This window comes from Symsagittifera roscoffensis, chromosome 7 (genome assembly GCF_963678635.1).
Source record: "Symsagittifera roscoffensis chromosome 7, txSymRosc1.1, whole genome shotgun sequence".
NCBI lineage: Eukaryota > Metazoa > Xenacoelomorpha > Acoela > Convolutidae > Symsagittifera > Symsagittifera roscoffensis.
Window position 1 is genome coordinate 11,749,038 of NC_087068.1, and position 23,258 is coordinate 11,772,295.

The following is a 23,258-nucleotide window of genomic DNA, read 5'->3' on the forward strand; positions in this document are numbered from 1 at the left end:
GCACAAAACGGCCCAATTTCATTATTTCTACATCTCTTGAACTGAAATTATTTTGGATGAATTTGATTGGCTAATTAGCCGATCTAGTTCTATCGACATTTTCTGTCATTTCAATTGAAATTTCAAGCAGATAAAATTATCAGCCGAAATGATAATGAAAATTGAATTTTGCTTGTCTGGGCAAGGTTTCACAACTCACAAGTGACTCAAAATTAATTTGATAATTTGACTCAAAGCTCCATCTTTTCGGCAATTTCGGCTAATATTTTTATCTGCTAGAAAAATTGATCGGAATGCCTGAGCCTGACCGTGTAACTTGAATTTGATTGGCTAAAATTTCCCAATCAAATTGATCGCATAATTTCCAGCTTACGATGTCGAAAAATTGATTTTGGGTCGTTAAGTGCATAAGACCCTAATATTTTTTGGGAGACAGCCGAAAATGACTCTTTCTAGGATAAAATTGAAGAATATTTGTTATGGTTCGGTGGGTGTATTGGAGGAAGAATGGGGGGGGTAGTAAACGAGGCTCTGATTTGGTGCGTGTGAATGGTTTGTTCAATAAAAATAGTTCCCACAATCCTGAATAGTTGAAAAGATAATTGAAGAAAGAAAACTCGTAGTAAGCTGTAAAAATAAATATTGATGCCACCCAGGCTCGAACTGGGGACCTTCTGCGTGTAAAGCAGACGTGATAACCACTACACCATGGCACCTTGACGTAAAGGAAGATAGTGGTTCTAATAACTAAGATTATTCTACTTGTGTTATTATAAGCTATGAAGCGTTGAAATACAACTGCTCAAATAATACGTGCGATATACCTCAAACATGACATGACAAAATTTAAGATCATTTATCCACGAGGGATAGGACCAACATACGAGCTGTACAGCTCATCACGGCGAACCGCTGTTGTGCCCCTGCTTAAGAAAAATCGGGACTAAGTTGATTTGAATTGACAATTATGATAGACGCGGTCCCGGAAAGTATGCAGGTGCCGTATGAAAAAGACGAACCCCGGCCTATTAGCATGTGTGCCGATAAGCATGCATGGCACCATGTAAAAGAATGCAGTTTGAAGATTCTCTTTTCAAGTTTTGTTTACTCAAATTTTCAATTTTATCAGAGTGCACTTAGCCCCCCACCTCACACGAACATGAATTTTAAAGTTGTCATAACCTAATTAGTCCGTATGTCAATTTTCATAACAATCGAACCATGTGAACAAAATTTTTACTTGTAGGGAACAGCAGAGTTGTGGCATACCAGGGGGAGCAGACACAGGTACAACGTGCAAGCGCTTTTTTGTCATTTCTATCATTATCTTTTTCCTGTAAATTTTATCTTGTGAAATTTTGTCCCACAAATGTCTGATTCAGAGTCGATGAACGTCGTGAAGACTCTTATATAGGTCTTGGTCATTTTTTGTTTTGTTTTTATTTCAGGAAAAAGTATTAAAATGCTCTAACAACTACAGAACTGCATTCATTTGTTTCAATGCATTTATGGATACACTTGAGTATGTGTGGTTGTTTAACAGTATTGAACGCAGTGAAGACTCCTTTATAGGTGCTGCTGATTTTTTTTTCAGGAGAAGTCTTAAAAGTCTCTAATAACTACAGATGTGCATTCATACATATTGATGCATTTATGAATGCACTTAGGTATATATGCACTTTTTGAGTTCAATTGATATTCATCTGCTAAAAGTGACGTACATAGCACTCTCCAAATAAAAACATGGAATTGGTGCGAAAAAACGAACAATTTCTAGTTTCGAAAGTGGAATTTAATTTTCAGATTTCCAGCGGAATGAAAACTACCTGTCGATCCAGTTTTCTCAAGTTGGGTTAATGTTCTCAAAAAAGCGCCAATTACATATCGTTTAAGTAATTCAAAGAGCTTAAAGGGCAGCTCTTTTTTTCTGTGAATTTTGAAAGTTGTTATTTTTTAACAAAGGCAGTGTTTTTTTCTTTAATTGGGTTCATTACTCTTTTCTAATCTTCGACTATGTTCATGTTTTTGTTTACTTGTTCAATTTGTATTTCTTTTAGTAATTTGTATTTCTTGACTTCGAATAATTTCCTTTTTTTAGTTTTTAGTTTCAGCTTGAAAAATGTTTCGGCATGAATGATTTCGCCGTATATTTTATCAGCTTACCAACCTTTTGGGTCGTTCCGGGGAACAATAACTTGTATGTTTTACTCCGGATAGCACAAAACGTTATAAATCTCAGAATGGAATTTATAGTTCAAAGTTTTTCATGACAACCATTTTTTTCGCTCAAACTTTTTTTTTGAAGTTTCATTAAACGCCTTCGAATGTGTTTCTGGACGTGTTTTCCGCAAATAGAACATCATTTCAGGTAACATTTTGAAGTTTTTTAAGTTGTGGTGTTTTGAAGTTTTTCCCCTATTTTTTGGGATTTAGTGGCTTTTCTTTCCTTTCCTGTCTGCTAGCTTGCAATGCAATTTTTGTGGTATCGCAAGTGATGCGAAGCTCCGCTTCGCCTCTGTGTAAATCAGTTGAACTGTGAAGGTTTCCTTGCAAATTGCCATTTTTCTATTGCAAGTTAAGCGGCAAACACTGATTCACGCGCACAATACCTCGGGGGTGCCGAAAAATATTTTGAGTACTGTTTCTACTCATCTCAAATCATTGACAATTAATTAAACTCAAATGAGTGGAAGTGCAAAACCAAAATCGGTCATTTAAATTGATACCGCTTGCTAAGTAAACCAAAGTTCCCCGAGCGCAACGTCGTAAAAATTTCTAAACAAAGATATAACACAGCATTATGTTGAATTTTCTTCTCGGTTTTGCTCCGAAACAAAACGGTATTCACGCAAAACCGTCAACGATTCACCAAAACAACTCCAAATATGATCAATATTTGAGACTGTTGAAAACATTTTCACTTTAGGCTTTGTTGTACTTCCCCATTGTGAAGTTCACGCTCTGATTGGTTAATTGTTTTGAGTCTGCCAAAAAGCCGGTCTACTAAAAACACTAGACCCTTCTTTGCAGTAACGATGGTTACGCCATGAATTTGGTCCCTAATCTCTCTAACATTGTAAGCAATTACTGAGTGGGCGCACTGAGCAAAATGGTCCAACAGCAGAACAATAATGAAGTTGCAATTGACAGTGTTTTCTACCTCGCTATTAATTTTTTTGACGTGAATACTAGCTCAGTAAAATCATTCATATGTAATCCCACTGCAGCTGAGACATGGTTTTTGGTTACTGCAGTGTGGCCCATTTTGATTTTTTTGGAGTGCGGTAAAAAAGAAAACGATCTTTATTTCTTACACAAAAAGTAGACAGAAACTATATTAACCAATCAGAATATGTCCGGTTTTGGGTTCTTTGCTTCTGTCAAATTACTGATGATTGCCCTAAATTTCTTTGGGTTGTTTTGTCTGCGTATGAAGGCATTTTAGACATAAATACGTTAAATAGTACGAGGAATAACACATTGTTTCAGTTTAGATTTAGTGTCTCTGAATTCTATATGTATGACCTCTACTTTTTGGTGTCTACTTGATGTAATTCTTGGTGGAATCCCTCATAGGCGAAAAAAAATCAGCCAATCAGATTTCAGTATCAAAGATTTGGAAAAAAAGCTTGAAAATCTCAAAGAAAGTAAACATTTCCAGGTACTTGATATTAGTATTGGCCGAATATAAAAACGGCAGAAACACGCAAAAATTTTTAAATGTCATTGATCGCCGGCGAATTGAAACAAATTTTTTATGAGTCCTTGGCCCATGAGAAAAGCTCCCTAATTTTTTCTAAGTTGAAGAAGATAGTTCTTTTTGCACAACTACAGTGCGAAAATTGTGGCGGAAAAAGGTGTCTGAGTTGTTTGAATTTCATTTAGTTTTGAATTATTTTCGTATTTACCTGTTTGCCCTGACAGCTGTTAAGACGAAAACGGTTTTAGTGGGATTTAAGACGACGCTACTTACTATAACGGATCAGTTGAGCAATCCCACCCCAATTCTCGCGTGGGGGGAGATAGCTCATTAGGTACTTGAGACCTGTGTATAACCACTTGAAATTAGTTTCAATGATATAAAATTAAAAACCAGATTCTTCAACGATAAAGGAACGCCGATATGTACAATATCAAAGCTCAAAAATTACATTCAGAGTGAAAAAAAATCTATAAAACTGAGACTCAGTTTTTTCTGCCCTGAATGGAAAAAAAGCTAGGACCAATTTAACATCCTCCCGCCACCCCCAAATCTGTTTAGGGGGAGGATGTTAACTTGGCTCTAGTTAGAATTTTCAGCCAATCAGAATAGAGCATTTTACATACAGCGCTAAGTAGGTTTAAATTAAAATGAACGCTGGGGTTGAGGATCTTTACTTGGTCCAAAAGCTATGCGGAGAACAGTTTTTGATATTCAGATACAAGGTTAGAGCTAGAGCACCAACCCTGAGGCAATTTTCGTCTTAATTGCATGTCTTGTCATATTTACCAAGCACCAGGTCTCTGTCCTGCTAAAAATTACTTTTCTTGATATGAATTGCATCAAAACGTGTCAGTGTGAACATGTGAACAATTTTTGAACAGCTTTATTTTGTAATTTTACGAGGGGGTGGAAAACTGGAAAAGAGCCAGAAATGAGGCATTTTCAAGCTCAGGCATTTTACTCTTAACGAATTTAATGCTGGATTCGCATAAGGCTCAAAAATTCCTTTTCAATATTTCGATCTCCATAGTAAATTAATATTTGGGTCTTACGCAGGGGCGGATCTAGGATTTTCTTGAGGGGGGGGGCGGATTTTCAAAAAAATTACGAAAATTTTGACCACCTTTTTTTTGGTCGATCAGATTGATTTTCAGAGCTCTCCGAAAGCAGTAAAAAGACCCTGTTTTGGCCAAATTTTCTGCGCCGCAGGCAATTTTTTGAAAAAACAGGTCAAAAAAGCCGTTTTTGGGCACTTTTTGGAAAAATTTGACAAAACAAACGCGTTTTTTTTGGCCCGCGCTCCCCCTCAAAATTAGTATATATTGGCGCCCAAGGCGCCTTTAGAAAAATTTTAGGGTCGGTCGGCCAAAAATGGATTTCTTAAAAAGTACCAAAGGGGGGACCCTTTGGGTTGGCAGGGGTTCGAATTCCTGAGGAGGGGGGCGGTCGCCCCTCCCCCCTAAATCCGCCCCTGGTCTTATGCACAAAACGGCCCAATTTCATTATTTCTACATCTCTTGAACTGAAATTATTTTGGATGAATTTGATTGGCTAATTAGCCGATCTAGTTCTATCGACATTTTCTGTCATTTCAATTGAAATTTCAAGCAGATAAAATTATCAGCCGAAATGATAATGAAAATTGAATTTTGCTTGTCTGGGCAAGGTTTCACAACTCACAAGTGACTCAAAATTAATTTGATAATTTGACTCAAAGTTCCATCTTTTCGGCAATTTCGGCTAATATTTTTATCTGCTAGAAAAATTGATCGGAATGCCTGAGCCTGACCGTGTAACTTGAATTTGATTGGCTAAAATTTCCCAATCAAATTGATCGCATAATTTCCAGCTTACGATGTCGAAAAATTGATTTTGGGTCGTTAAGTGCATAAGACCCTAATATTTTTTGGGAGACAGCCGAAAATGACTCTTTCTAGGATAAAATTGAAGAATATTTGTTATGGTTCGGTGGGTGTATTGGAGGAAGAATGGGGGGGGTAGTAAACGAGGCTCTGATTTGGTGCGTGTGAATGGTTTGTTCAATAAAAATAGTTCCCACAATCCTGAATAGTTGAAAAGATAATTGAAGAAAGAAAACTCGTAGTAAGCTGTAAAAATAAATATTGATGCCACCCAGGCTCGAACTGGGGACCTTCTGCGTGTAAAGCAGACGTGATAACCACTACACCATGGCACCTTGACGTAAAGGAAGATAGTGGTTCTAATAACTAAGATTATTCTACTTGTGTTATTATAAGCTATGAAGCGTTGAAATACAACTGCTCAAATAATACGTGCGATATACCTCAAACATGACATGACAAAATTTAAGATCATTTATCCACGAGGGATAGGACCAACATACGAGCTGTACAGCTCATCACGGCGAACCGCTGTTGTGCCCCTGCTTAAGAAAAATCGGGACTAAGTTGATTTGAATTGACAATTATGATAGACGCGGTCCCGGAAAGTATGCAGGTGCCGTATGAAAAAGACGAACCCCGGCCTATTAGCATGTGTGCCGATAAGCATGCATGGCACCATGTAAAAGAATGCAGTTTGAAGATTCTCTTTTCAAGTTTTGTTTACTCAAATTTTCAATTTTATCAGAGTGCACTTAGCCGAATTTTTAATTTCTTAACAAATCAATTGGTTTTCGAAACTGGCTCTTTTTCCTTTTCCCCCCACCTCACACGAACATGAATTTTAAAGTTGTCATAACCTAATTAGTCCGTATGTCAATTTTCATAACAATCGAACCATGTGAACAAAATTTTTACTTGTAAAATTTTGCAAGTTCCTGCGAATCGCAGAGGAGCTATCAGCAGGCCTTAACAGTCCTGTCGAGGATAGTCCATTTCTATTATAACAAGGGTTTGTAAAAAGATGGCTGTTAAATACTCAATTGACTGTATTCTAGTTCGCATAAATAAGAGAGTGAACTAGAGGTCAACACATAACAGCTAGACAGCTTTTAGTTGATTGACAGGCAGGTACCAAACTCACACTTAATTAAAGTATGAGAAATAAAGAATAGCAACTAGGATGATTGACAACTAGGATGATTGACAACTGAACATATTGTAGCCCCTGACATTTCCGTATGGATGTAAAATTTAAATACATAGTAATTCAAATTTGAATATAATAACTACACCTTCAACCTGCCGCCTCAACTATAATACAACAAACACTTGAGTTTTAACAAACTTGAGTTTTAGGCTTATGGCCATCCCTCTCCCTGGGTTAACGAGTTTTTGAATAGATGTAGAATAAGATTCATTTTCCTTCTCCCCCTGGATGTTTTCCTGTTTGTTCCGCCCCCTGGATAGTTTCGATCATAACCCCTCCCCCATTTTGTCTACTGGCTTTCTCCTTCTAGTACTCCGTCTGGTTCCCGAGCTTTCACTTTGACTGCCTGATTCCAAGTCTTCTTCTTGACTGCTATTTACAATGCACTCTCGCGCCACTAACGCTGGACGTTCCTGGCTTTCCTTCACTTGTTTCCTTTGGCCCCCTTTTCCTCGCTTAGCTCTTGTCACTCTGGGTTTGGCTTTAGCTCCCGTTCCTCCTTCCACTACCGTCGTACTGCCGCTTGGGCCTTGTCCCGCCGCAATTGCTTCGCGTCGCGCTAGCATTTCTACCGGTAGTCTTACCGGAATTTTTAATGGCTGATAGTCTTCAGTATCCGAACTGTCGGACTCGAAGGTGGCTACTCGTACCGTCTGCGTGGTCTTAGCTCTTTTTGATTTCGGGCTCACGACTGCCCCTTTCTTTGCGCTCGCTAGCATATCCTTGAGCGTAGCCGGCTTCCGTTTCTTGGGAAGGTCAGGTTTCGGTTTTGATGCCACTGCACTTTTCCTAAGAACGGATCCGTTTTTAAGTTTTAAAGTATGTTCGGATTCAGAGATTACATTGGATTTTAGTAATTTATACCTATTTAGGGTCTTGCTGGTAGTACGCTGGTATAGGTTGCGTCCTCTTCCACTCCCCTGGATGTTAGGGCCAGTGTCTCCACTCCCTTGGATATGTGGGGCAACTTCCGATACCTCCCTTGGACATGCGTCCATTTGTTGGTCACTATCCAGCGTGATAGGGGCCCTTCGCAAAGCTGGAGCGTATGTAAGGTCAGACCTCTCCTCCCAATTCGAATGCTGGGGGAATGCAACTTGACTCATCTCAGGATCAGTTTCGTCTAAACACAAACATTTTTGTTTTAAGACGTTCTGAGGAGTGGCCTTAATGGAGCTGACATCTCCGCTATCGCCGGTAAATATTTATGTAAGCTGTGGATTGAGCCCATAAATGACTTTAATTGCGTGTCTGTTTTAGGAGCTTTTAGTGCGTCTATCGGCGATGTTTTTCGTTTAAGGGGCGTAACCCCCGTTTCGGTTATACGATGGCCAAGCCACTCGCATTCGCGTTTCGCAAACTCGCATTTTGGTAACTTCAAGGATATGTTTTCATGGTTTAGTTTCCGGATGATCTTTTCAACCAAGGAGATATGTTCTACTTCCGTTCCCTTGGTTGTAACCAAAATATCATCAATAAACGCGTTCGCTTGTGGGAATTCGTTTAAAATTGAGTCCATTACTCGCTGGAACTCTGCCGGCATTGACGTTAACCCGTAAAACCCTGTTCGGAAACGGTAAGTTCCTGTCGATCGTCCGCCCACCAAAGAAAAATTACAATGCACGCTTGTTTCTTCACTAAGCGGTAGTTGCCCATACGCGTACGTGAGGTCCATCGTAGTAAAGTACACCTCCCCTTGTTTTTTCTCGGATATGAGTTGTCCTATTGTATCTACAAGTTCTTCTATATTTGGCATCTGGTATTTGTTTTTATGCACTTGTTTATTAAGCTCTCGTGATTCCAATGCTAATTTTACGGACCCGTCTTTTTTCACGGTGATGACGATCGGAGAAACAAAATATCGATCCGAACACTCTTTCAATTTTTCTATATGTCCCTGGGTTAATAGCTTATCAATTTCTTTGTCCACTTTTTCTTGGAGCGTTACCGGCACTCTCCGTCCCTTCTGCTGCACTGGTACAAGATTTTTGAAAAATTCTGCTTGAACTTTGTAGTTCCTAATTTTTCCAACTCTAGTAAAAAGTTTTGGGAATAGCTTGCTGAAGTATGATTGCCATTGATCCATCTGTTCATCCTCCGGTTCATCGTGCCCCTCCTTGCATGAAATTACCTCCGCCCCCTGGATATTCATGACCTCCCCCTTTGGATCTGCTTGCATCAACTGGAGTCCAAGTTTACCCATCAAATCACGTCCCACGATGGATGGTCTGGTCCCCCCAATGACTCGGACTTCTGCTGTCGTCTTCCAGCCGTTTGATGCTAACTCGAGTTCCATTCTGCCCAACATCTTGATCCGATTGTTACTGTAGTCTCGAAATTCGTCATCGTCAGTGCTATCCTGCTTCAAGTTGATTCCCGCTCTTCCCACTGTTCTTCTCAAATCTTCTAGTGTTAGAATGGATATCGGCGATCCACTGTCGATCCAAATGTTCATCGGGTGCCCATTAATGAATATTTTGAGTTTAGGCCCAGCAACTTTCAACACCGTTTCCTTCTTCCGTCGAATTGCCATCACCATGTAATCGTCTGAACTTTCTGATGACCAGCTGTGGTGTTCTCGTTTAACGAAACCTACTGAATTTGCCGCAGCTTGGGGCTCCACGTCATCCGAGGGGGTATCTTCCTCGTCGAAGAGCTCATCCCCTTGGATCAATCCAACCGGTTGTCCCCCCCTGGATTGTCGTTTTCCCCGGCATGTCCTCTCAAAGTGCCCAATCTTTTTGCAGAAATTGCATGTGACGGCTCTTGCTGGGCATCGTTGTCGGTGTTCTGGGGCGAAGTTCGGTTGATCGTAGTTGTAACATCTGCGCTCTTGCATTCGATCGTGTGTTCGACCTCCTCCACGATTTGGATATTGACCCCGTCCCCTTGGCATTCCTCGTCCCCTGGATCCGCGAATATTGCTGACTGGTTCCGTTTTGATCTGTAGGGAACCCCCTGGCGATGGATGCGCCATTCCCGTGGAACCGGATACGGCGCCCTTGTAGCTCCTTGCGTACTTGTCTCCTCTTTCATATGACATTGCGATTCGCAATGCTTCTTCCGGGGTTTTAGTTTCCCGACACAGCTCGTTCTGTGCGTCCCTGTTCCTCATGTTGAAAATAAATATGTCTCTCACCATTTTCCGCTCCTGGGTGCCCAAATTGCATCTTGCCGCCATTCCGCTAAGTTCTGCATAGAACGATTCTAGACTCTCACCCTCCTTTTGTTTCCTCGACAACATTTGGTACATCTCGTACGTTTCGTTCCGCTCTTTCTGAAAAAGAGCTACACAGATATCCAAAAAACGTGGGTATCGTATTGTTTCCATATCTAAATGTGGATGCTGGTTATGCAAGGCTCTCTGTCCCTCATGTCCCAGGCATAAATACAGATTCGATATCAATGTACGTTCACCTTCTGCCCGTGGTCTTCCACCAATGTCACCCAGGTCTGCGATCTGTGCTTCAGTTAATGTCGATGCAAAGTAGTAGTCGGACGAGACTAGTCCATGTTTCGCCACCATCGCCCAATGAAATCGTTGTTTCCAGTGTTCCCATAAAAGTTGCGGTTCCGCCTGAGTTGGAGGCCAGAAGGCCACAATTCCAAGGGGGTTTTTCCCCCCACCATCCACTGGCTGCGCCATAACAAGGGTTTGTAAAAAGATGGCTGTTAAATACTCAATTGACTGTATTCTAGTTCGCATAAATAAGAGAGTGAACTAGAGGTCAACACATAACAGCTAGACAGCTTTTAGTTGATTGACAGGCAGGTACCAAACTCACACTTAATTAAAGTTTGAGAAATAAAGAATAGCAACTAGGATGATTGACAACTGAACATATTGTAGCCCCTGACAATTATCTCCCCACATTCCAGACCGTGTTATTTTGTTGAGCGAAGCTCTTTTTTGCGACTCAAGGCCGATTTTGTGCGTCTAGAACTTTCACGTGGTACCACTTTTGCAGCCAAATTTGGTCAGGTTGTGGTAGACCTGAAGCTAAAGGTCAAGTGAGAGCTCGTCCTCACACACTATCATTGCCATGGCATGGGATCGATTACACGATCTGACGATTCTAAAGTGAACGCCTTACCACTATGCTAAGTGCCCCCTAAAAATGAAAAAGAGCCAAAACTATTTGAAAATTCAGACTAATTTGTTTGTCATCTGAATGCACTCGCAATCAAAACAAATATCGCATGCTAATAGGCACACATGCTAATCGCTACACCCCGAAAAAGACGATAGATCTCAAAAATTTCAACTACTAACGAAGGATAAATTTTCACAAAAATTGCGGAACCTATTTTTTCATACTTGCTCCGCGGACCCAATCACCGAATTGGTTTCTTCATGTTTGTCAATTATTACAATTGCAAGAGCAAGTGTCTTGTAATCGGGAACTAGACTTGTTGAATCTCTAACTATTTTGCCCCCTTTTGCAAAGGGAAGAGATTCGTTTTTGGGTGCAAATTTCACATATGCTTAACTATTGAGTTATTCTTTTTGTAGGGATGGCAATTCGTTCTTAGTTGATCTATGGGGTGAAAACTAAAAGCATCCGACTTTTTTGTTCCGGAAATGTTTCTGGCGAAATTGAACTTGCTTTTTTTTAATGAACCGTAACAACTTCCAGGTTCCTTCTCACTAGGTAAAATGGTTGTTCATCATGGTTTTAAGGGAGACTTAATAATTTTTATAAAATCAAATTTTCGGATCAACTGGTGTCTGCTCAAAAATTGTCGGCTTTGTTTCCGCTTCGTGAGATTTTTTCACGTTGCTTATTTAATTTTCAAATATCTTGCTTGGCTTGTCCGCCTGGAATTCCTGTTGGATGAAAACAGGTACTATGAAAATGTATCAAATTTGTTTTTTATATCTGATTTCGACAATTTGGATTTTTTCCACTTGCAAAAATTTTAGTTTTACTTAAAAACTAGACTACCGATTTTCCAAAAAAGGGTACGCATGGAAAGACCCCCTACTCCCCTATTTACCTGCATAATCTCCTAGTCTCCGTTTTCTTACATTCGAAAAAGTCTGTGGGGGAAATATTTGACCCGTATTTTGGGATTTTTTTCGTTTTGACTTCTATGAGAGACTATAATGGGGAAGAACCAATTTTGGTTATGCTGCTGTGACAAAAATTTCAGTCCTTTCTATTAAGTGTCAATTCGAAGACACTTATTTTGGTCGCCTGCTCTTGACTAAGGATTTCGTTTAGTTGATAAATCTTGGAAGATTCTTAAACTTGAAAAATTTTCACGTTCATAGAAACTTCCAACTGTCTGTTGACTATTTTGAAATCTGCAATGATATAAATTTGAAAACATGAATGTTGCAGATGTTCAATACTCGGATGGAAATAACCGACTCAATTCAGATGAAGACAATTTGCGCAGCAGTCGATCAGGAACCGCCAGCGCACATTTCTCAATTCCAGTCTCATCGTCGGGCGGGGGAGGAGGAGGAGGAGGCAGTCCGGAACCCACTCTGGAAGCCTGTGAAGACTCCTCGTCTACAGAACAGCTGAAGATTCAGTTGAATACTTTATTTCCGCTCCCAAATTCTCAATCGGCATCTACCGGTGGAACGGGGGGAGGAGTAGCGACGACGGGGAATGTGGGGGGTCAGACTACATCGTCGGCAACTGGACCCGTTGTTCCTCCGAAGTGTGTGGTTGTAGGCAGAGACACGGACCCCCTATGTGGAATGTTACAGCTGAGGAATTTCAAGGTAGAATCATTCAAATTTATTTTCTTGCTTGGCTATTTTAATCCAGGTATGGTTGCATAATTAAACGTTGTTTTTTGCTAATTTTTTAAATTGAGAACTTAAGCTAATATTTTAAGTACGTGACAAGAATTAAGTGGAGTGTAATCGCATTAGTAATCACAAGCGACTATCGCACGTGGGGGACTGTATATATTAGGCGAAAATATGTGTTAAATTTAGGCGAAAGTTTGGATAATAAAAGTGTATATTTTATTTTAGCAAAAATCCCCCTAATTTTCCAGACGACTGATAAAAAGCGGTTGAAGACTTCAAAGCCGTTTATCGGTTCAAAGTCGCCGGTGGGCGCGCGTCTCGGCTTTGCGGCGATAACCGGCTTTAATTTTCGTAAAGAGTCCTACCCTCTGTTGGCAAGCTCGCAACACGTTGGCGCGACTGCAGCGGTCACTATTTTACCGTTGATTTGCTGGTTGAATAATATTACGTCTTTTGTTTAGTTTGTAGCATTGGAATGACTTAAGTAATCACATAGTTTTTGCTAAAAATGTACACTTTTTTAATCGAAATTTTCGCCTAATCTTAACACTTTTATTTTCGCCTAATATACAGTGCTGATTTAATTTATCCGGACAAAACGAACAAAACTTGAATTTTCAAACGCGTTTTTCTCAAATTGGGTTAAGGTTAGACAAAAAGTGAACAGAACAAAAGTTGCTTAAAATTTCATCAAAATGAATATGGTGCAATTTTTTCTTCGAAAATCTCAACCAAAATTTTACGCCAAAAATGGGTCATTTTGGCTTTTTTCAATTAATCAAGAATTACACTGAAACTACTTTATTAATTGATGAGAAAATGATATCACAAGAAGCCTCCTACATAGCCCAACAAAGTTTAAGAAGTGTTAAATCTCCAAAAGTTTGCGCAAATGGTTTAAAGTTTGTTTTTAAACAGAGATTCTTGGTTTTATATAGTAAAAATGACATTTATTTACTATCAAGTAAAATTTTTTGGGCTGCTTAAGGGGCTTCTTGGGAAATAGTTTTCTTATCAATTAACAAGGTAGTTTCAGCGTAATTTTTGATCAATTGAAAATAGCCAAAATGACCCATTTTTGTTGTAAAATGTTGGTTGAGAATTTCGGAGAAAAAAATGCACCATATTAATTTTAATGAAATTCTAAGCAACTTTTGTTCTCTTCACTTTTGGTCTTATCTTAACTCAATTTGAGAAAAATGCGTTTGAAAATTCAAGTTTTGTTTGTTTTGTCCGGATAATTTAAATCAGCACTGTAGTTTTTGCTTTAAATAGCCGCCCCCATCGTGTGGATATGAATGGTCTAAAAATCATGTTTGACAAACTATTATTCGATTAGTTTCGTATCAGCCGCCCAGATTTTGTCAAGATCTCATCGTACATAACAAATTATTCTTAGAAATAACTCAATGTTGATATCTGCAATTTCAAATACACATTTGAAGAACGATATCGAGAGTTGAGCGTTGGTTAGAAATGGTTGGTAAGTCTCATCAATGCTACATGTAACATGCCTTCCTGATTTTTCATGTTACCGCGAAGCAGCTTTAATCAATGAACTTCCTCAAAACATCCTAAATCCTAAAAACCTTTTATTTGAACTTCAAAAATCGGAGGCGTAGCAATATCCAAAAGCTGCTTTTTATGGCAGGAAAAAGAGATTGATTTTTTTTATTGCGTTGGACGAACAATCTTTTATTATTCTGGGACTCTTACTGTTTCGTCCTAATTGATTTTTTCCTGAAAGGTTTGCTGATGTTCTCCAATTGTCATGAATTTTTGCATGTAGATTGATTACTTACATGAGCAATTAAATTAACTATTTCAGATTATATTATGGTCCCAACATTAGATCGAAGAATCAATTAAATAATAAAAAAATCAGTGATCCAACAAACTTAATCTCAAACATATAAGTTTTTCTGCATAAGTTTGTTGGATCACTGATTTTTTTATTATTTAATTGATTCTTCGATCTAATGTTGGGACCATAATATAATCTGAAATAGTTAATTTAATTGCTCATGTTTGACACTTTAGGTTCTGCGCACTCGGCCCCAGTCGGACATCGTGTTGGTCCTGGAACACTTCCTGAACTTCCTCAGACACGCCCTCTACTCCAATACTCCTCGCAGTGTGCCCACTCTTAGAGTACTCATCGTGGGAGGAGAGAGGTGAGAGACTTTATTATTCAGTTCAATAGGCGACTGAGGTATGGCGACAATCTTTCGCCAGTGACAATTCATAGTAGGCGATGGTTCGTAGTGTGTACAAAAAGCTACTGCTCTTACCATGCGGTGGTTTGTTGCCGGTGAACATTAGTAGCGGTTAAACCTTTGATCGGATGACAATAAATGTCAAAATTAAAGAGGAAAGTAAAAATCAAAGTTGAAAAAAGGGCCTTACATTGCTTTAGTTATAAGAACCTTATTCGGGCGGTTTTTTTCCAATAGGCTTTGTTCTGTTCTTAAATATTTCAAAACTTTGTGGGTGGTAGGGTGTCCACATCCGAATTATTCTTGGAGGTCTTTGTACTAGCCTTTGACAGCTGTTTTTAGTCTTCAGTTTTTGGTGTTCTTTGGATTTGTCTTTGCCTCTCTCCACCTTCGTAGAATGGTTCCTACCCAGGTTCACTCAAAATAGTCACATAGTTTAATAAAGAAGACTAGTCGTTTTGATAGCAAACTTCACTACATAAAGCAGTAATGCTGATTTTCCTGTCTTGCGCAATTGTAAATTCAAGAGAAGCGAATGATTTAGGGAATATATTTGTCTTTTTACGTAGTTGAGACTCTAATTTTTTTTTCGTTTTTTTCATGAAAAGTCTTAAAATTTGTTCATGCTCAAATTTACGTTTTCGCTGTTTGACTTTTGATTTCTTCTTGAATTCAGTCATTTCCTTTGTTGAAAGGAATGCAAACTTCGCGAAAGAAAATACCTATTGATCCAGTTTTCTCAAATTTGGTTGATTTTAGCAAAAAGTGTCAATCATAGATTGTTCTAGAAATTCAAAGAGCTTCAAGGCCATCTATTTTTTTCTTTGAAATTGGAAGATGGAGATTTTTTTTAGCTGTCTGTTGGCTATGTTTATACTCAACGCTAGCTTACAATATAATTTCGGTCATCATGGGAACATTCCTCGGCTATCGAGTGTCCCGTTTCGGTACATCATTAAATCAATCTCTGCAACTTCAAGGTGCATATATTAAAATTGATATGTGCGGAAATAAACAAGAGTTGTTTTTCAAAAAATATTTTTGCAGTGTTCCCAAGGTGCAGCTTTGACTCTGTGCTCTATTTTTTAAAGCGAACAGAAGACGATCTTCAATTACGGTCATGCAAATAGCGCAAAAACAGTGCTTGTATTTGGTTTTCAATTGGATTTTATTTATACCCCTGCGAGAAAGTGTTTTTTTTTCGCGTTACTTGCGCTCATTGATTTTTTCCATTTGTCTATTGGCTATGCTATATCCTGTCAATGAATTGGCGCTAATCCGAGCTCATGATTTTTGCGCCATTTAGTTGAAGTAAAATTGAAACAGAACATTTTTAATGACACCCTCAAACACTTTCCAAGATCCGTTAATGGATGTCTTTTTGACACAATACAATTTTTGAGGGTTCAAGTCCTGGGCTGATGTCCTTCAATTGTTTGAATGCTCAGTTTATGTCTTTTTGTATTTACGAGAAGGATGAAAACTAGCGGAACTGCTTTGGAACCTGATCTAAACTACATTTTATGATTGGATAATTTAGATATTTTACCAATGTAAAGTATTTAATATTAACCAATCATGATCCATCTAACTAACAACCCACTTATTTGTAAGTGCTGAAGTTACTTGTAATTTCAGCACCAGAGAGATTTGAATTTAACTTAGAAATTAGTTGGACTCTCCCGAGCACTTCAGCAACCGCAATAAACCAGTATACCCTAGATCTATTGAGCCTAGCAGAGACTAGTTAAACAACCTGAGACTAGATAGTATAAGAGTAAGATTAGGATCGGTATTAGACTAAGAAGTTGCACGAATCTATCCGGCCGAAAATAAGATAGCGTGACGAGCAGACGGTGTACCCTATCCGAAATTACTCTATGAGTTAACCACCTCGGTCATAACTCATCTGGTGCGACCATAAGTCTCGAACAAGACCTTAATAGCTTAGAATTAACCAAAATAGATTAGAAATTAGACAAAAACATTTACAAAATGTTATACGACAATAATTTAATCGAAATGTCTCTACGACTCAATAGATCAGAGCCAATATTCCGAACCATAACAGAACTACCCGGAATTGGAAGAAGACCTCGAACCAGAGACGACATACGACAAAGTAGAAACTTGCCATATAGCTATATGATAGTTAGGCAAAAACCAGAACAAACTTTTATATTTAGAATACTACTGGCAATGAATTTAGATTTTCATTTGCAAACATAAAACCTTGAAGTTAATCTTCAAAATCATTTCAGGCGCTAAACAAAATTATTAATATACAATAACGATTGATAAAAAGATCTAAGATCGTTTTCCTAAAACTCTGCAGTAATATACAAAACATGTTTGAAAAATATTTATTGAAAAATAAAAATAAAAATTAGTAGCATGACAATAAATGGTTAGTAATCATAAATCATCCTGTTGTTCCAGCTCCATCATCTAAAACATAACAGCAATCATAAACCCACTAATATCATCAAGACACTAAATCTTTCCTTTACACACATTTAAAATTTTATTAAAACTTAAATTCACTTAATTTTAAAACCAGATCATCAAGGCTTATCCTTGGATCTTAAATCATTTTCTACTTAATTAAATTTCAAATTTGATCATCAAGGCTTATCCTTGGATCAAACAGAACAACTTTGTTCTCCCCCACCCACTTAATTAGTGTCTAACGACCTCAAACGTCGATTCACTACCCAACCCTTTCTAAAGACCCAAGACTAATAGAAATTTTTAAACAAAACTAATCATTCAAATTAGGATAAACAGTGAAGAACTTCGGTTATTCATCCTTCACTTGACCCCCCCTCTTACCAGACCCAGGATAAATCTTAGACTTAGTAAGTTTAAAATAGTATCTAACGAACTACTCGCGTTCTAATTATACCTGAACCTTGTGGATCGATTTACTATTCTCCAACCCTTGAACACAATCACTACCCCTAAGTAAGATTAAGTAAGTTAACACCTTAACTTATACTAGCCACGAGAAAGTAAAAAATCATTCTTCGGAATCGATATACTTTTCTCTCCAACCCTGAACAAATAGACCCAGGTTAAGCTAACCAAAAAATCGTAAGAACTAACAGTTTAAGAAAATAGAAACCATTTAACAACCTTTTGCATCCGTCATCCTAAACCTTATGTCATTTAAAAACCTAGGAAATAAACAAACAATCGTTTTACACAATTGTGAAATAGATAACAAAAAATACGACCTTGTAATCACACCTCATACACAAACAGTTGGATACATTCGAACAAAACGACAAACACTAAAAAGAAAAATAATAACGAAACAAAGACAAATAACACGAAAAAGATTTTCAAGAAATCGAAACGCATTTTCAGAATCAGAAACCAACAGTTTAGACGAACTTTACAAACTAAAAGAATCAATAGATAAAAATTGCCCACTTCACGATCAATTATATTTCTCTGACTCAGAAACAACTTCAAATTCATCAAAAAGAGGAAAAAGAAGAATAAAAAAGCAGTATAAACACAAACCAGTACACTTATACAATTGGAATCAACCAATTAGACACATTGATAATTACATATTAACAGTCATCGAACGAAAAAATGAGCTCAACGCACACCCCAGGTGAAGAAAGTCCAGATGATGATGAAATCTTTCCTTTTATAGTAGATGCAACCACTGATAGAGGACAGCATATATTTTGCAAAAATTTACTATTAAATTTATTTGAACCCGGAATTAGTCCATGTAAAACAGAGTTCCCAGATGTAAAAATCAAAAGACAAATCATAGACCACTACTTAAAAGATATATGCAACATAACACAACAGTATGGAATCTACTCCATAGAATTCACCTCACCAAACCATAATAATAGAAAATATACAATTCAAACAGACGATCTTGATTTAGAATTTTCAAAAGTTTTTTCAGAATATATAAAAAGCATCCAATATCATAACTCACAAAGAGCAAACTCCATATTCACCAATGAAGTTTTCGCAATAATATATAGTTATATTTCGATATTAGAAAACGAAATCCCAATAACAAATGTCTCACCGACAGAAACATCTAAACATTTAAGAGTACGACATGAAATCACACTACTCTCTAGTTATTTAAACATCATTAAAGAAAATTTCACGAAAGACGACGTTTCACAACATACAAAACACGATCTACAAAAAATTTTGGCATGGTTCATAATAGATTATTTCACACACAATATTGATTTAATTGCACAAGCAAGAAAAAATTTTAGACCCCAAAACTCGAACGATGATACCGCTATCACAGAACAATCAGATTATGTTTGGGACCCCGAATGGTCTCATCCCGCATTTATAAGCTTCCCACAATCAATCTCAAGTCAAGCAATAAGTACGATATCTTACATAAGAGATTATGTAAAAGTAATACCATTAACCATTGATGCAACACCATTAAACTATAATACATTTTTACCCGATACACAAAATAATAGTTTAAACTCTACAGTTATACACAATGAAAATCTCAATGGAACTAGGAATCTTACTCAACAAGATATCCAGACACCATCACACTTCATAAATGAAGAAATTGTACACACAACAACTACACAACAAAGTATTTCACCAATACGCCCAAATTTAACAACACCAAGAAATACAAATCCTTCACAAACACAGGTAACCTTACAATCAACCGTTAAACCTTCGGTTGCCCCTAAATATTCACATATGGATTACCAAACATACAGACCCATGACAATACCATCAAAAACACGCAAAACATTCACTAGAAACAACTTTGCAGACCATAATTATAATTATACACATCCATCAAAAACATATAACCAACCACAAAGAAATTTTAACCAATATACAAGATCTCGAAATTGGGATAACCCAATGACCCAACCTAATTCAATAAATTTCCAAACAAATCCTCCACAGGATCACAGTGAAAATTACCCATTTTTTCAACAAAATAAAAATAAAAAACAAACATCTTATCAAATGGATTATTTATCCTCAGATGATGATTTCTTACAACCAGATATATTTGCACCAAATACTCAAGAATATCGTAGACAAGGAATACAGAGAACACGTACAAATCATAGAAATTTTTCTCCACAATCAATAGATGCACAACATCAACAACCAATTCAACAACAAAATCTAATTAATACACAATCTTTTCAACCAATTCAACAACAAAATCCAATGACTGCACACTCGTATCAACCATCACAAATGCAAAATGAAATACCACTCCCATATTATCTCCAACAACATGAAATAACAAGAAACCAACTTTCAAATTTTTCTCAAATGCCAAATGCAGCAGAATCACTACAAATGACAATGAATCCATACCTTATGGGTGGATCATCAATAACATCAAACAAACCTTTAATGGTTTTCACAGGAACAGACCCTGAATACTCTGTAGAAGATTATTTAAATGCAGTAACAGCAAACCTGATTTTAAATATTGGACCTGAACCAATTAATACGCCACTACATCAAAACTGGATACATCGACGCACAGCGTTAATACAAACAACCTTAGATGGCGCAGCCCAAAAATGGTTTTCAGTACTACCTCTAGAAATAAAATCAAACTGGAAAAGGTTTACACAGGAATTTTCAAAAATGTTTGACTCCGAAAGAAACAAACAACAACAAAGAGTTTTATGTAATGAAATTCGCAGATTACCAAACGAAACCATCAAGCAAATAGCAGTACGAATCGAAACACTAGTTCGAAAAGCATATTCATTAAATACACATGACTATAAAAACACAAAGATGACAGAAATCTTAATGATGACCTTAACACCACAATTAAGGAAAATAGCAATAAAAAAGAGAGCATCCCATCCTTCTTCAATTCGAGAACCCGATTTAGATTTTCGAAAACTAGTAGACAAATTAGAACAAGCAGAAATCACGATGAAATTAGAAGAAACGGAAAATCTGAAATTACAATACGTTAATAGAATTGAAACGACTCCCACTAATATTAATAATATACAGGAATCAGAGACAGACCTCGTTGAAAAAATCACTGAAATACTCAATATTTATGAAAAGAACCCAAACTTTAAAGGCAAACCATCTTTCAAAAAATGGTGTAATTATTGCCGACGATACGGACATAGTATTTCCGAATGTAGACAAAAACAGCAAGACAATCAAAATAAACCTCAAAAATATAAAGAACCAAATAAATCATTCTATCAATACATGAAAAAAGATCAAAATCTACCGAACAAAACAGTTTATAGCAACAACAGTTCAGGAAAACCACTCCCGAACAATACAAATTATACAAGAAATCAATCACCATATAACTCAAGTTATAGAGGAAGATCACCAGAACGAAGAAACACGAACAATTCATCACAAAATCACTACAATAGACCAAATAGTCGAAATAACTACTCCAGATCAAATTCAAATACACAACGATTTGTTTCTAGATCTAATTCCCAATCAAGAAATAACTACTATCCAAACAACCAATCACGAAATTCATCATACAATAGGAATAGAAACTACTCCTATAATCGAAATAGAAGTTATTCAAACAACCGAAACCAGAATTACCCGAACAATCAATCAAGGAATAACTCATATAATAGATCGAACTATAACAGACCAAACAATAATTACCAAAACAGATCGCGAAATAATTCACAGAATCGACACTCAAGTTATAATAATCGTTATAGAAATTATTCCCAATCACCACACCGGAATAATAATAACTATAATAATTCTAATAATCGCCACAGAAGTAGTACACCTAAACATCAAAGACATATTAATCAAGTACAATCTAATCCAGAAACAACATCAGACCCTCCAGGTATTGATGACACAGTAACTGATACGTTACAACTCAATCAAATAAACTGTACATCATCAGATTCAGAAAGTGATACAGAAAACACTCTTTCTATCAATATGATAAAAGTCGAAAATGACTATGAATCTGTCATATATGAACAACCTTTTTCATCACACATATATGAAAATCAATCAGAATTTCTTCAAAATTATTACACTACACCCATAAATTCCACACCAACGACACAAGAAACAAATGAGATTAACACTACAAATCAAACCAATAAAAATACCAAAACAAAATGCTTGAATACAAACCACATTTATCAAAATATACAAAAAGAACAACCCAAAGAAAAAATTTGGACAATACCATTTCTCTTAGAAAGCCCAAGAAATAAAGAATTTCAACCACCAGACCTTGAAATAGATTTTTTAATTGATTCAGGAGCAGAATCAAACATAATAAACATCCCCACATGGAATGAAATAAAAACTTTACACCCAAAGCTAACACCTCTTGAAACCTCCAGTAAGTTAGCAACAGCACAAGGATCAACATTGATAAACTACGGAAAAATCCAATTATTTCTCCTCCCCACCAGAACAATGGAGCAAAACAAAATTTTAAATAAGCCATTTAAACAAATATTCCATATCACTGATATTAAATATAATATCATTGGAATACCATTTATTTCGAAGTATATACCAACAATTAACATACTAAATAGTAAAATATTAATCAAAGATAAATATACAAAAACAAAAGAAACATCCTTAACATTTTTTCAAAGATTAAATAAACAACCACCATTCTTTTCAAAATTCTACCCGATATTTAACCAACAAAGAAAACACCTAAAACCACTATCAGGAAATATCTATAATTTTTCAATCAAACAAGTTCACCAATATGATAAAGAACAAAACAAACAAACATTTTATATGTCAGAATTTGAATTCAAACCTATTCACAAATTTTTCAAAATCACAATCTCATCCATAAAATATTTGAAAAATTCGAATTCCGATATCATTTCCTTACATGTCTATAACAACACACCTTACCAAGTAACATTACCTTTAGGACTTTTAGGATATTGCGAAACCAACGCTACAATATCGCCAATACACGAAAAAGCCTATCGCGTAAATAATATACTCCAATTACTAGATATTTGCCAATCTACAATTCTTAATGAAGAATTATCTATAAATAATATAATAAGTAACGAAAACAGAAATACGGATTATTTCACAAAAACTCCATATTTCAAACCTACATTCAACATAAGTAACTACACAGAGGACCAACAGAAATTTTTAACAATGTTTAATTTCCAACATTCACAAATAACACAAGACGAATTCGAAAAGTTAGCCAAACAGCTAATTAAATATTCATCAGTCTATGCAACATCAAAATTCGATGTTGGAAAAATCAGTTCATCACTACATCTCCCGTTAAAACCAGACGCAGTTTTCAAAAAACAGAGAGCAAGTAAAGTACCAATTCACTTACATGATAAAGTAAACAGATTACTCGACATTTTAGAACAATACAACATTATATCACCAGTAAACAAAGAAGAACAACCAAAAGGCAACACATTTATCAACCCCGTTATCATTCTAGCTAAAGGAGAAT

The 23,258-nt window shown here is 36.8% G+C and overlaps 1 protein-coding gene and 2 non-coding genes across 5 annotated transcripts in view; 1 reads left to right on the forward strand and 2 right to left on the reverse strand.

The window, feature by feature from the left end:
- LOC134851125 (phosphofurin acidic cluster sorting protein 1-like) overlaps positions 1 to 23,258 on the forward strand; it is an 82,674-nt gene that overhangs the window by 36,935 nt on the left and 22,481 nt on the right. For all 3 annotated transcript variants that reach the window (XM_063867065.1, XM_063867067.1, XM_063867066.1), the window contains 2 exons: positions 12,121 to 12,512; positions 14,586 to 14,719. In XM_063867065.1, coding sequence (XP_063723135.1) covers positions 12,121 to 12,512; positions 14,586 to 14,719 — 526 coding nt within the window. The remainder of the gene's footprint in view (positions 1 to 12,120; positions 12,513 to 14,585; positions 14,720 to 23,258) is intronic.
- Positions 644 to 716, reverse strand: Trnav-uac (transfer RNA valine (anticodon UAC)). The gene has a single exon. It is a non-coding gene; the product is annotated as a tRNA-Val (tRNA).
- Trnav-uac (transfer RNA valine (anticodon UAC)) lies at positions 5,828 to 5,900 on the reverse strand. The gene has a single exon. It is a non-coding gene; the product is annotated as a tRNA-Val (tRNA).